The following is a 13,675-nucleotide window of genomic DNA, read 5'->3' as shown; positions in this document are numbered from 1 at the left end:
TATGTAGGTAGAGTGGGAAGGAGACAAAGGAATGAACAAGGGGTGATGGTGGTCAGAGCACAGAGGGCGAGGTAGGGGGAAAAATTAGATGAAATGTAAGGAGGGTAGAGCCTTAAGTGAGGATGAGGTGTTTAAACTTCATGTAGAAAGACACCATGAAAGGGACTTCATTAGCTGCTGAATGTCAGACTGAAGGAAGGGAAAGATAAGTTGGGAATGCAGTATCCCATATGACAGTTATGCTTTTGAATGAGGCTTTTGGCAGTGAGGATGGAGAGGAAGAGTGCATTTTAGAACATTTTATAGATGGAGAAGCAACAAGATTTGATGGGAACTGGAGTATAAGTAGAGAAGGAAAGTAGGGAGTTAAAGATATAATCCCAGGGTTGTAATCTTGAACAACAGTGAAAACAATGGATTGTGGTAAATTAGGGAGTTCAGTATTTACTATGTTTTAATTTAAGTAAGAGGTGAGACATTGATTGAGAGATGAGACAGATGAAGAGAAGTTGAGGGCGGAGAGGTAGATCTGAGTTGTCTGCACAGATGTGGTAAGAGACCATAGGAACAGAGATGATCACTCAGTTAGCAATGGTAGAGGAGAGGGTAAAAAGGAGGGAACCCAGGGTAAATCTCCCAGGGACATACACTGGGGGAAAGGGAGAAGTGTGTTTGCCAAAAGTTACTTTGGAGTGGTCAGCCAATTAGGAGAACCACCAGAGAAGACAGTCTCACAGAAGCCCAAGAAATAGAGGATTGGAAATGGAGAAGACACGTAAACATGGAATAAAAAGTCCTAGTTTTGTGAACAGTTTTGATGTAGTTGAGAGGGCGAGATGCCAGACTAGAAGCAATCCAAGAGGGAGGAGCAGAAAGTGTGCTCAAGGAGTCTTGAGATAAAAGGGAAGGGGAGAGTTTTGGCAATGGTGTCCCTTTTTGCAAATCTGCAACTGCCTGGGACAGGGGCCACTACAGCAAGTTCATGGGAAAGTTAGGGCTTGTCTAAGTATGCAAGTTATACCACTTAACTATACCAATATAGATTAAAGCAGTACAAGCTTCTAGTGTGGATGGAGTTATGCAGGTGTAAAGATACTTATACCAGTATAGTTATTGCTGTAAGGAAAGAGGAATAAGATACTGTCAAAGCACTGTTTATACTAGTATTACTACCTCTGCACTAGGGGTTGCACTGGTATAGCTATTTTGGTAGAAAATCACACCTAATCAAAATAATTAAATACAAAAACTGTAGACCAGCCCTTAACAGATTGGAAATTCGTCACTTTTGGTCATTTTATCCTCTCATCGTTTCACTAAATCTACACTAACAGCTGGTTTTATAGCTAGGCTTGTTAACAGGCTGACTGGAATTACATTTTAGAGCACTGAGTTATTGTCTGTTTACTGTTGAAATTCTTCCTCCTGTGATGACTTATTTAAATTTTTCCCCCACAGGCTTGATGCGCTCCCGTGTCAGAGGGGCAGATGCAGCACAGGCTAAAGTACTGACATTCCTGGACAGTCACTGTGAATGCAATGAGCACTGGCTGGAACCTCTTCTGGAGAGAGTAGCTGAGGTTAGTTTAAGGTGTATGCTTACCTGGTTATAAAATGATTTATACTGCCTTAATTTTATGCATATATAAAAAGATTGTTTTCTCTTTGAAGTGAGAGGAAAGAGATGACATGAGTGTTCGCTGATGAAAGCCCACTTCTTGGTCATTTAATCTAAACAGTGGAGCTTAATCTGTAAATACTCTTTCTAATTTTTCTAAGCAATTGAAACATGCTTCTTGGTTCCTCAATGACTTTTCTTTGTAACTTTTTTTTAAGAAACTGTAAAGCTAGATATAATTCTCATCACCCCAGTGCAACTCCATTTATGTGACTGTTTATTCCTGTGTGGTGTTGAGGATATTCAGATTGGTAATGGGAAAAGTTGGGCTATGTACTCAAAACTAATTTATGTCTGTGGAAAGCTGTTGGTAAGATTGGTTAAGAGTACACACGTACTCCATGTGTTAACTGTATTTTTTTACTTGTTGCTTGGTAAGCAAGCAACATCTTTAATTTCTCAAAATTCTGTATAAGTAGCAGCTGGTCCAAGCGTTGCCCCAGGAAGCATTGAAGAAAACTGCAAAAAGCAAATTGCCTACCTTTCATCTTTTTCCCCCCACTTCTCATTAAAATGCCCTTTTAATTTACCTATTCCACAAATGTTTCCTCTCACAATGACCCTACTCTAATTCCCTCTTTCTACATAGTGGAGTGGGGAGTGGAGGGGATGAAAAAGGCGAAACTCTTGTTTTAAAATTACATAGGCCTGCATCAGTAGCTGAATTGATCAAACCCGAGCCCAGGGTGGCTGAAGCACGCTGCTGTCTGGAGCTTCAGACGAAATCACATCCAAAAATCAGTTTATAATGTACCAAACTATGAATACAATAATAAATAATGCAGCCTTCGTCTTTAAAACAGTTTCCATTAGATACTTTGTCTTATTAATGCCATATTCCTCTACCCCAGTCTCACAAAAGAATTAGTCTATGCCATCAGTGCTCCAATTCAGAACAGATGGATTATAGTTCTTCTTATTACCAACAGGCAGTGGGAGCTACCAATTTCTATTTTTGGTACTTTCCGCTGTTTAATTCTGTGGTACCTTGTAGCTAGTTGATGTTTTCAGAGATGCTGTACCTCATATAGCACATGCTCATTCACAGTGTGATTAGTGTTCTATTTCCAATTGTTAACTTCAACCAAGTCAAACTTTGACAGTACGAGAGTAACTAATTAGCGCCTAGAGTGCCTGCGGCTAAATACATCACGTCAGTGCTGATATTTCTTAGCACTTGCTTAAAGTGCCGTATATCAAAGCCCCCTTAGCTGAGGTTCCATCTATCCCTCTGGTTCTGTAGTGCTAGAATGGTTTCTCCTATGTCAAAAGGGAGCAGAAAACCCCCAAACTAGCAAGCAGTTCTGTAGAGAATTTCAGAAGGAGCAAGGGAAAGGAAAATAATAAATGTTTTGTGGGAAGCCCTGAGCTTACGATCTTGTTATGCCAATACAAAAAAGTTAGGGAGAAGTAAACTCTTTTGAAGCCCACTAGCCCAGCTGGGCTGAAGCCTCTCCTTACTGGGATATAGGAAGTAAACTCAAAAAGAAAAGGAGTACTTGTGGCACCTTAGAGACTAACCAATTTATTTGAGCATAAGCTTTCGTGAGCTACAGCTCACTTCATCAGATGCTTATGCTCAAATAAATCTGTTAGTCTCTAAGATGCCACAAGTCCTCCTTTCTTTTTGCGAATACAGAGTAACATGGCTGCTACTCTGAAACCTGTCAGGAAGTTCTGAGCCAGTACAGCTCTTTATAGAGGGCAAATATTTTTTCCCCCAGGCTTGTTTGTTTCTGGTTTCTGTGTTAGTACAGTGCCATTATGCACTCTTCGGGCTACACTTGACTGGTTTTAGGAAGTTAAATTGGGAGGTAGGAAATTTCATTTAACCCCTTCATTAAAACAGAATATGGTACCTTTTATTCTGAAGTTCTGACAGGATAATGGAGCACTATAAAGTGATTTACTCGGAAGAAGGATCTGATGCATTTTGCTCCATGTGTCAGCTATCTCCAGCAGGATAGAAGTGATTAAATCCACTTAAACTTGTTTCCTCACCATTATCATATAACACATACCTCCCTGAGAAGCAGAAACATATATGAACTAATCATATCTGAAATCCTGAATGGTTCTCTATTTGATGTATTAGTTTCACTTTTTGCATTGTAACCTGGTTGATTTCATATATTGTTCAATGAACATAGGACTGGTCTCCTGGATTGTTAAATCCGGTCCCCTACTATTATAGGCAACCCACCATATAAACCCATTTATGAATGGGATGGACTTCAGGTTTCTCCATTGGGGAGAAGTTAGAGTATGATATATCCTGCCCTTTCAGAAAGAAAGGCAAGACTCCCTGACTAGATGACTGGAGGTTTGATAATGGAGCTCACCGCTTCCAGGTTTTATGCCTGCTCAGGTTGGTAAGGCCTGGAAACAATTCATATACAGTACGTGATGGCTCTTGGTTAACTTATGTGTTGATCTCAGACTTGCTCACAGTGCAAACAATATGTAGTTTGGCATTAATTGGCACTTTTTTTAGTCTGAGCCTAAAAGCGGAATGGATGTGAAAACTCACCTGTTTTAGGCCTAGAGATGACTTCTTCAGGTCATGGTTGGGACACATTTAATAGGGCAGTGTGGAAAGCCTGCACTGCTGCTGCCCTTGCAATACCAGCTTTGTAGGTAGGTAGAGGTCTTCTATTTCCAGTGCTGCTCAGTGGTCATTGGTTTTTACAAAGATTAAATACACTATAAAAGTTGATGAAAACATCTAATGGGATGGTTGGGGGGCGGGGGGGGGGGAAGGAGAGCAGTTTTAGCAGAGCACAGTACAAATATCTTAGTGTGGGGGTTTAATTGAATCAGTTTACATGATTCTCATGCTGTAACAGCATTGTCACAGTTTCCCCTCACAGATCTCTCCAGCGTACGACCCTCAGACATTGGGCCCCTGCCTTCTGTCTGGGAGTGGAATTCCATGAGTCTCCCACTCAGACTGGGTTGCTGAGCTGCAGCATCCCAGTTTACTTGCATGATTCCTGAACAGGCCCAATTGGGTTTAGCACCTGCAAGAGCCTTCCCATAAGGAGCAGTGGCCAGTAGGTGTAAACAGTGACTCAAAGCAGCTTTTTCAAAACAAAGTTTTACACATAGGAACATAGCAATCAGAGAAAAGGGTTAAAGCAACAAAAGGCCTACATGCATGTTGTCTTACCTACAGCTTAGCATTCCCTCAAAGCCTAGCGAAGTCCAGCTTATCCCAGGTACTCCTGCTTCTATTGACAGGGGTTCCATCTGCTTCCCTGCAGATTCTCTTCCTGTTCTATGGTCCTCTTTTTATGCCCCTCCAAAGTTTTTGTCTGACGTGGGACTCCTGAAACTGGCCAAACCGGCTTATGCACCTTACTGGGGGGGAAGTCAAGGATAGGCTTCAATGCAGATGATTGTTTGCATTATCTGTTAGGAATTGCAGACTGATTGATGTAAAGCCGTACTCTGATCTCTGCTGTGAAGTGAGCTCCTGTAGGAGCTAATCCTTTGAAACCAGGTAACAAACTTAATGATAATCTAATAAACAATATTAATAAAAATAATACAGATAGCTCCCATGTTCTTCACAAGCCTAGATATTACGTCCTTTCTATTTGGCATTTTCTATTTCCTATATTTGTTCTATAAACAAGGGTGGCATGCATATCTGGGGACAGTTTAATTCATGATCTCTGCCATCACAGCCTAACTGTAGACTGTGTAAACTTTGATCATCACTCTTACTTGATAATCTTATTTATTTAAAACGAGGTTTGGAGGAAGAGAAGATGGCATTGTGACTGAGTGAGACTGGTTTTATTTCCCTGTCTCTCAAATTTCTCGTGACTTTCAGTGAGTCTCTTAAACTTTGTTCGCACAACAGCAAAATGAGGTTATCAGTAGATCCTTGTAGTATTGTGAAGCTTAATCTTTGTGAAACCATTTGAAATCCTCTAGAATTTTAAAAAAGCAAAATATTTAGAATTCTGAAAATACTTCCTGATGGTTTCAATAAAGTATATGATGCACCAAATCTGTAAAGCCTGTATTACTTCTCTACCAAATATTAAAATGAAATACTGTATTACTTTGAATTTCCAGAATCTAGAGACTCGTACTGTGTTCACACTTCATTTCCCTTCAACGTCACCACAAAACACACACACCTTTTCAGTTCTATATGCCGTTGCAAAGTATAGTGGAAAACCTACAGAACAGAAGCAGCAGACTAAAAAATGTAACAAGATTTTCACTTAGCCTTTGTTCTGATTTTCAAAATGCACATCAGACTTCCTATAGGATTTCAGCAATGCAAATTAAGTATCTTTTCGCATAACAAATGCAGTTTAATTAATGGCCATTTCAGGGGAGCCACTGAATTTAATCTTTTCAGTGGATGGTCCTGTACCCCCTATATACTGAAGCCTGAATATCAGTTAACACTTTATCTGCATTAACAGTTTTATTAGCATGGTGCAAGAATTAATATTAAGAATACATAAATGCTCTGTCCATTTTGTAGCCCCTCCCCCTCAAAAAAAAAAAAAAAAAAAAGCATCTATTGCTTTACGTCATGAGGAAAACCAGGGATGATATAATCATTTAAAAAAACTGGAGAGTAATGCAGTATTAGAGAGCTACTGTCTGGCAGTTTGAACCTACGATTTAGTTTGTGGGATATTTTAAAAAAAAAATATAAAAGCTTTATAAAGGTTTTGTATAAACATTGTGATACTAGTGCAAGGGTTCTCAAACTGGGGATCAGGACCCCTCAGGGGGTCGCAAGGTTATTACGTGGGGGGTCGTGAGCGGTCAGCTTCCACCCCAAACCATGCTTTTCATCCAGCATTTATAATGGTGTTAAATATATTAAAAAGTGTTTTTAATTTATAAGGGGGGTCACACTCAGAGCCTTGCTGTGTGAAAGGGGTCACCAGTACAAAAGTTTGAAAACCACTGTACAAGTGTATGGGTATCAAAGTGAAATGGACCGGACTAGAATTCCTGGCATGTGGGAATCAGATGGATATATAGTCAGCAAGCTGCCACCTACTCCATTACACCCACCTCTGACATGGAAGGTATGGCTGGAACTCTGCTGTGTTCTGGCAATCCCCTCCTGGTGTAACAGTCCCATATTGCAGAGCTGCAAAGGTGGTTTGAGCATCTTTTACTGCCACTCAGCTGTGCCAAGCAGAATTATTTTAGAAATTGCAACCCAGAAAGGTTCTCTCAGAGATGGGCTTAGATACTGAGCAGTATTTAGTGTAGAATTGGTTGCTATACATGGACATCCAGTGCTGGTTGTACTATAAAAACAAGCAGATAGGCTGCAATGTGTCTGCGTTCCCATTGTGAGGCTGCTCCCTCCTCACTTACTTTTAAACAAGGATGTTTCCCCTACCGCTATCTCAGTATTTGGAAATATTTTTACCAAAGTAAAACAACAACTTGTTTTGGTTTTGGTCGGTTTTTTTTTTTTTGTTCAAACGTCTTACTTTCTGGGGGGTTTCATTTTTTTGTTTTTTGTGTAACCCATTCGTATAAATTAATGGAATAGTTAAGATCTAGCATACTTGAATTGGGTGGAAAATTGACTGCTTATTTTGAGAGCACAAAAGGGATCATTTAGCACCAGTCTTTGTCTGTGCAGTTTATATCTAGGATTAGCTCGGAGCAAGTGGATATATAAAAGGTAGGGGAGCAAAAAAGCTTATATTTTGCCTTTTCTGGCCTGTCCTGTGTCTCAAGCTTGATTTGTGTGTCTGGGTTTTTCTAACCGAGACTAAACTAATTATTTCATTAGTTGTCTCTCTACTATGGATGCAACACAGTGTTCAAGGTTTAAAGTCTTCGATGAAGGGTCATACTTGGCCTATGTGCCACAACTGAAATGATATTGGTTAGGACCCTTAGCTTGAATTTTAACTACAGACCCAATTAGATCCTCCTTTGACAAATTTAGTAGGCTGTAAATTTCAGACAACCTACTCACTGAAGGTAAGATGACCTGACTCCTGTAAAATACTCAGTATTTCACAAGATTATAGGTACTTGTAATGACTTGCAGTGGCTATACTGAGATCATTAGGGAGTTAGCAATTTAAGATTAAATGAAGATAAAACAAGGTGATACCTTTCATGACTTGGCATATTTAAATTGATTAACCAGAGGAGAGAATACTTTACAGCAATCACTTTCAATATGTGCAATTATAATATTCTTGCAAAAGTTCAGTAGTGCAAAGGACAAAATGATTAATAACCAATTAGAGGTGCAAAGTGTAGGGTGTTGAACCCATTACAGAAGTTATATACCCTATTACTTTACATTAAAACTAACCTCATAAATACAATTAAAAGCATAATTAAGAGATTTAGCTTTGTACCTTATTTAACATGAGTGCTTACTTTATTATAGATTAATCAAAATAGATCTCCTCTCCTTTATTGGAGACCTGTTTACATTTTCCATACTACTTAATCTATAGGGATTTCTTGAGTTACATGTTTTGGTCCTGCCCCTAATTGATGGCATTCTGTTCAGAAATGTTATCCATGCATGTCATCAGAGTGATGCAATCTGAATCTTACATCTGAGCCCAGAGTTCTTGTACTATTACTTTGCATGCAAGCAAATATATTTCAGGATAGGTCATCAGTTGTTTGAACAATCAGAAGTTATGTTTGAATGCGTTTTTGTTCACTTAACGGAAAGAAATGGAACATGCCAAGCTATCACATTTGGAATATCACAAAATCAGTAGTTTTAAGATACTGAGACCTTACCAAGATCCTAATGGTTACATTCAGGGGTAACGGGAAAGCAAGTTTTGTGAATTTGATAAAATGCTTTGCATTTGAAGAACATGTTGTTTGGAGTAGCATTCAAAGCAATTTCACTACTGGTGGGTGCAATATCTGTCCAAAGGCTTTGTTGCTAGCAATTAGTGACTTTTCATGGATTTAATATTTTGACCTTCTTTTTCCTACCTAATTGAGTATTTGAATGTGGAGTCTATTGACCTCTTTAAGAACCCAGGTTTCTTACATTCTGCACTGGCATGTAACATGATCAGTGCTAATGAAAGAATCTCCTGATGCAGTAGCGTCAAAACATTTTTTTATTTATTTTTAAATTGGGTTACGGTGGTAGACTAGCAAAGACCTGGTGAGTACTGCAGTATACTGGATTGCAGGAGACTTGAGATCTGAATTCTGGAGCAGCTTTGACACGCCTGTTCTTTGGGGTAGTTTTAAGCTAAGAATGGTGCAAGTGCTTCTGACTTGCCTTCTGAGGTTTGATGTGCAATGCAGTGATGTCTGCTTCAGGGTAAAGTCAAAGGGAGGGGATTAAATTTGTATAAAAGTAGCCTAGAATGAAGAGGGGGGTGAAAACCATAAGACGAGGCAGCTGCTTCTGGAGGTGATGGAGAGAACTCTCTTGCTGAGAGAGCCAATAGGAGAAACTCTTTCTGACTGTTCAAAGTGAGTCAAAAACAGGAAAAGGGGTGCTAATGGTCTCCCACTAAATGGTTCAACATCTCATCCTGCTTGAATCTTTTTCTATTGATTTCATTATTTCAATATTTACTTTTTAATATTTATTTTAGGACAAGACCAGAGTTGTGTCTCCTATAATTGATGTAATTAATATGGACAACTTCCAGTACGTGGGGGCGTCAGCTGATTTAAAAGGCGGTATGTACCTGTACTGGAATATGAGTCAACAAAAAAATTAATGCATCAAAGCGCAAAACATAATTGCTGCATTCCCAGAACTGACAGCATTAATGCACCCTTGTTCCTTTTCACACATCACGTTGGTGTTTTCACAGTGTCTTCCTGGGCTTAGACTGGACTCAAATTGGATTCTGATTCCATTATTTGAAAACTGTTTCTTTTGAGCCATAAACAAACTCTTAAGGTTTATACTACCCTGTTCTCATGCAAAACTCTCACCAATGTTTATGGTAATTTTGCATGCACTTCAGGAGAAGCATATGGCACAGTATTTGATTCTGGTCTTAGATGATAAGGCATTTATCTCTATATAGCTTGGCAAGTCATCAGTAGTGGTGTGTGTGTTGATTTTTTTTTTCCTCACTCTCTCTGCCCCTGATGCATGCATGCATGCCTGCACATTGTTTAAAAATTAAAACTAAACTCTCATCTCAAACAATTGGACTAAACTATTTGACATTACAGTCATTAATTGTGTGCATGGTAGGGTACAGTGGCTACCTTTAAAAAAATATATATATATACACTGATTAGAAAGATTCTACCATTCCATTATTCCTTAATTTTATGGTGGAGAACTCTGTTAGAAATAGTAGTGTCTTTCTTTCAAAATAATAAATTTAAAAGCACTCCCTGAACCTATTGTGTGAATAGTTGACTGACAATAAACACTTTATACAACACTTATAAAACTTCAAACCAGGGCTGAGCTCTTGGGTGCTGCCATTAAAATACAAGACAAAGCAAAGTGGATGAGTGACAACCCTGGAAACTGAACTCTGTTCACATGACAGTACTGTGTAAGCAGTGTCAGTGGAAACTCCTTCGTGCTGATCTCCAATGTGTTTCAACCATGGCTTAGAGGGGATCCGTTCAGGGAGGGTAGTTCAGTTTCCATACCCATTTAGTCTTTAGTGTTTACTGAGACTGCCATTGCATTTGCTAGTTACATTGGCTGTCTTAGGAATGATCCCTACTGATGAAACTAGACTGAATATGGTCAGTCTTCACTTCAGATACTACGCTTGAGTATCAAGTTCCAACCTGTGACCTGGAGATGAGAGGCTCCTTATCCCTTTATTAATACGCTGAGGCATGCAATTTCCCCACAATTATATGCTCATTATTATAAAGAAGGTAAATAACTGAATTCTAAATGTATACAAAATTAGCACTTCCTAAGCATTCTGGTGGTGGTATGTATACATGTGCCAGCTTTCTAAAATATGCAAGTCTAGTGTTTTTGTTTGCCATGCTTTTAAATCCTGGATATCTGTGCACTGCTATTTGTGCATTGGAATTCTCTGAGGTAGTATTCCCTCCTTCCAGCTGTGGACTAGCTGCCATAGTGGTTGTGCTGCTTAAACCCTTGCTCCATGGGAATGGGTGGAGGGAGGAAGAGAGGGTAATGGTGAATGTATCAAATAGTCTGCTGCTACTCCTCATGTTACTCCTATGGAGCTGTGGTTCCCCAGTCCTGCCCACTTGCCCCCTATCAGTTTAAGCAAGTGGGACCCTCTGCCATCATGGATTCAAAAGGTGGGATTTGCCTACTTTTGAATTTTAGCAATAGAAATGTTGCATGTTCAAACTTTTAAAAATAGTTTAGAGGTCTGTTACATGAATATGTGGTGTCCCCCTGTTCCCTAAGGACAGACTCCAATCAGAGTCACTGGGACATGTGGCATCTCTGGCCATCTCAGCAAAGGCCAAAGACTAAGCATGGAAACTGAGCTATCCTTTCATCCCTAGATGTAGTCTCTCCATGTCATGACTGAGACATGGGAAATCTTACTTACACTGCTTTTATACGTGATCTGTGGGGGGAGAACTTAATTACCCAGGACTAGCAGTCTGGTGTTTTTTCCAAGCACTAAATTATTATTATTATTTTATATTTTTTAAAGGGTAGGAGAAAGGGAAAAAAATTCCTTACATTCATTTCTAAATCTGACCACAGTTTCCAAATCCATGTATTTTCATCTTTTTGGTCCAAGACAGTTTTCAACCTCTTCATACTGTTAATGTTGTAAAAGTGTTGTTACCTGTTGAAAAAATATTTTCAATTACTGTAATAGAATGTTATTAAATTAGATCTAAACACTTAGTGATAGGAGTGTCCATAAATTATCTTGCACATGAAGGAAGAGGAAATACCTTTTTCACATGAGGCCTGCACTTGAGTGATACATATAAACGTGCTGTTTAAAACAACTCCTGTTATCGAGTAGGTGATCTCGGCTTCTTGAGCTCAGGCTTTCCCCAGTCACTGAAGATGGTGAAGCAAAAAAATACTATCATTAAAAGTGCTTTCTACGCTTATTCTGTGTTGTTTTGTAACACTCTCCTGCGTTCCAAAAGAGACCCCTTGTTTTCAGTATAGGGTATGTAACTCTGTCTCAATAGTGCTTGTGCACTGGAACAGCAGCTACAGTATAGGTCACTGTAATTCAAATCATTTTATGGAGTACAGAATAAATTTGACTTAATAGGATACAAAGTATCAGGGTACATTTTTCTTGTTGTGATGGAGATTTTGTTATCTAATGTAATACTACTTCCTTTTATATCTAAAAGTGCTTTTTAAGAGATGAAAGCTCTAAATATAATGTGGAAATGCTTTTTTTAGTTTTTATAGAATAAACATTTTATAGGAACCTCCAAACTTGTCAAGAGGTTTGCCCTGTTGGCACGCTTGTCTGGTGAAATACTTCAGAACTACTACTCATTTTCTGTGAATATAAAATTAATATAAATATCTTGTGGGGTCGAAGATGGATTCAGCTGTTTTCATTTTGCTGTCCATATCAATCCTACCAGGCAGAAATCTATTGGCACGTGTTAAGGATCCTTAGTGCAATAGACTTGGTGGGGCAAATGTTTCCTGAGCCAGTTTTGTCCTTTTCCGATCTATCCCATTTCTCCAAAGGCAAACTGCTATACCTCCATTCAGAAAAGGAAAACCTCTGATCTCTCTTGACAAATCTGGAAATCCTCTATTAGATGACCTAATCTGTTCTAAATGCTTTTGGTAGCAGGTGTAGTGTGAATAGCTGTCATGTTAGCCATTACGTAATAAGCATTGTAGCTTTCTCCTAGTATAGTGTGTAAACTTCCATGCTTCAGGGCATGAGGCTTCCTCAGAGATGTGGGAATAGGAAGAAATTTTCACTGTTGACCAATTATCCCATAGCTGCTGGGTTTCTCGCACCTCCTTCTGAAGCATCTGGTACGAGTCACAGTTGGAGACAGAATGCTGGACTGGATACATGACTAGTCTGATCTAGCTTTGGCAGTTTCTATGCTTGTTTTTCTAACCTTAATTCACAAAGCAAGCTATCCAAAGAGAGAGGTTTTTCACCCTTACATAAAACAATTTTAGTTAAACATAAAGCACTGCACCTGAAGGTTTTAACATGCCATATTTTCTAAGCATGCAGTTAAAGAAAGTGGCATAAGTAGGTTTCCAAACTAGGTAGGTGAACGAAATTGCAAATAACCTGTGGTGACATCCAGGAGAGTGCTGCTTGTAATAAACAGAGACGAACAAATAAACAAACATTAGCTGCTGTGGGAGTGATAGGTATAATCTGACAAATCAGATAATTGTGGTAATGACCTCTCATGTGTCCATGATGACTGAAAGTTCTTTGATGCTCTACTTAACCAGAGGTGTATGAGACTAGATCCATACCAAGGCTTTTTGTTTCTCATTTAGTGTTGCTGACTGTGGATTTTAAAATACAATATAGAAGTATTTCAAGATAAATTTAGTTTACATTTGAGCCCATTTCTGTCTCTTATCTAGATTCTTCTCTTCCATCCTTTCCTTTTCATTTCTGTTCTCCCCTCAAATGTTTACCTGAGTTCAGATGTTCATTTGAATCCTTATGTTAAACTATTTGTTTTGCGCTAACCATCTAATCTGAATGTCCGTTCCCAATTTTTAGTAAGAAAAAGCATCAGTAAAAGCTGAACAATGAATTAAAACCTCAATTAACTTTCAATTTTTTTCCTTTCTGATTTCCCCCACCCCCCTTTTAGGCTTTGATTGGAACTTGGTGTTCAAATGGGATTACATGACACCAGAGCAAAGAAGAGCAAGACAAGGAAACCCAGTTGCTCCCATAAAGTATGTTCCTGTCAACATCTTTCCCCTCACAAAACAATGTTGTAGATATTTTTAAAAGTGCAACTTCCTGAGCTACTATCTCCCAAATATTGTCTTTGACAAATGATCCCTATGCTAACTGATAAGTGCTAGGGAGT

At 38.9% G+C, this 13,675-nt stretch overlaps 1 protein-coding gene across 2 annotated transcripts in view; it reads left to right on the top strand.

The window, feature by feature from the left end:
* The window catches only part of GALNT2 (polypeptide N-acetylgalactosaminyltransferase 2), a 156,768-nt gene that overhangs the window by 107,836 nt on the left and 35,257 nt on the right, over positions 1-13,675 (top strand). For both annotated transcript variants that reach the window (XM_084623353.1, XM_084623354.1), the window contains exons 7-9: positions 1,459-1,580; positions 9,277-9,364; positions 13,451-13,538. In XM_084623353.1, coding sequence (XP_084479479.1) covers positions 1,459-1,580; positions 9,277-9,364; positions 13,451-13,538 — 298 coding nt within the window. The remainder of the gene's footprint in view (positions 1-1,458; positions 1,581-9,276; positions 9,365-13,450; positions 13,539-13,675) is intronic.

Source organism: Lepidochelys olivacea, assembly GCF_965140295.1.
Source record: "Lepidochelys olivacea isolate rLepOli2 genome assembly, chromosome: 3".
Taxonomy (NCBI): domain Eukaryota; kingdom Metazoa; phylum Chordata; order Testudines; family Cheloniidae; genus Lepidochelys; species Lepidochelys olivacea.
This window is presented reverse-complemented; position numbering and strand designations above follow the sequence as displayed.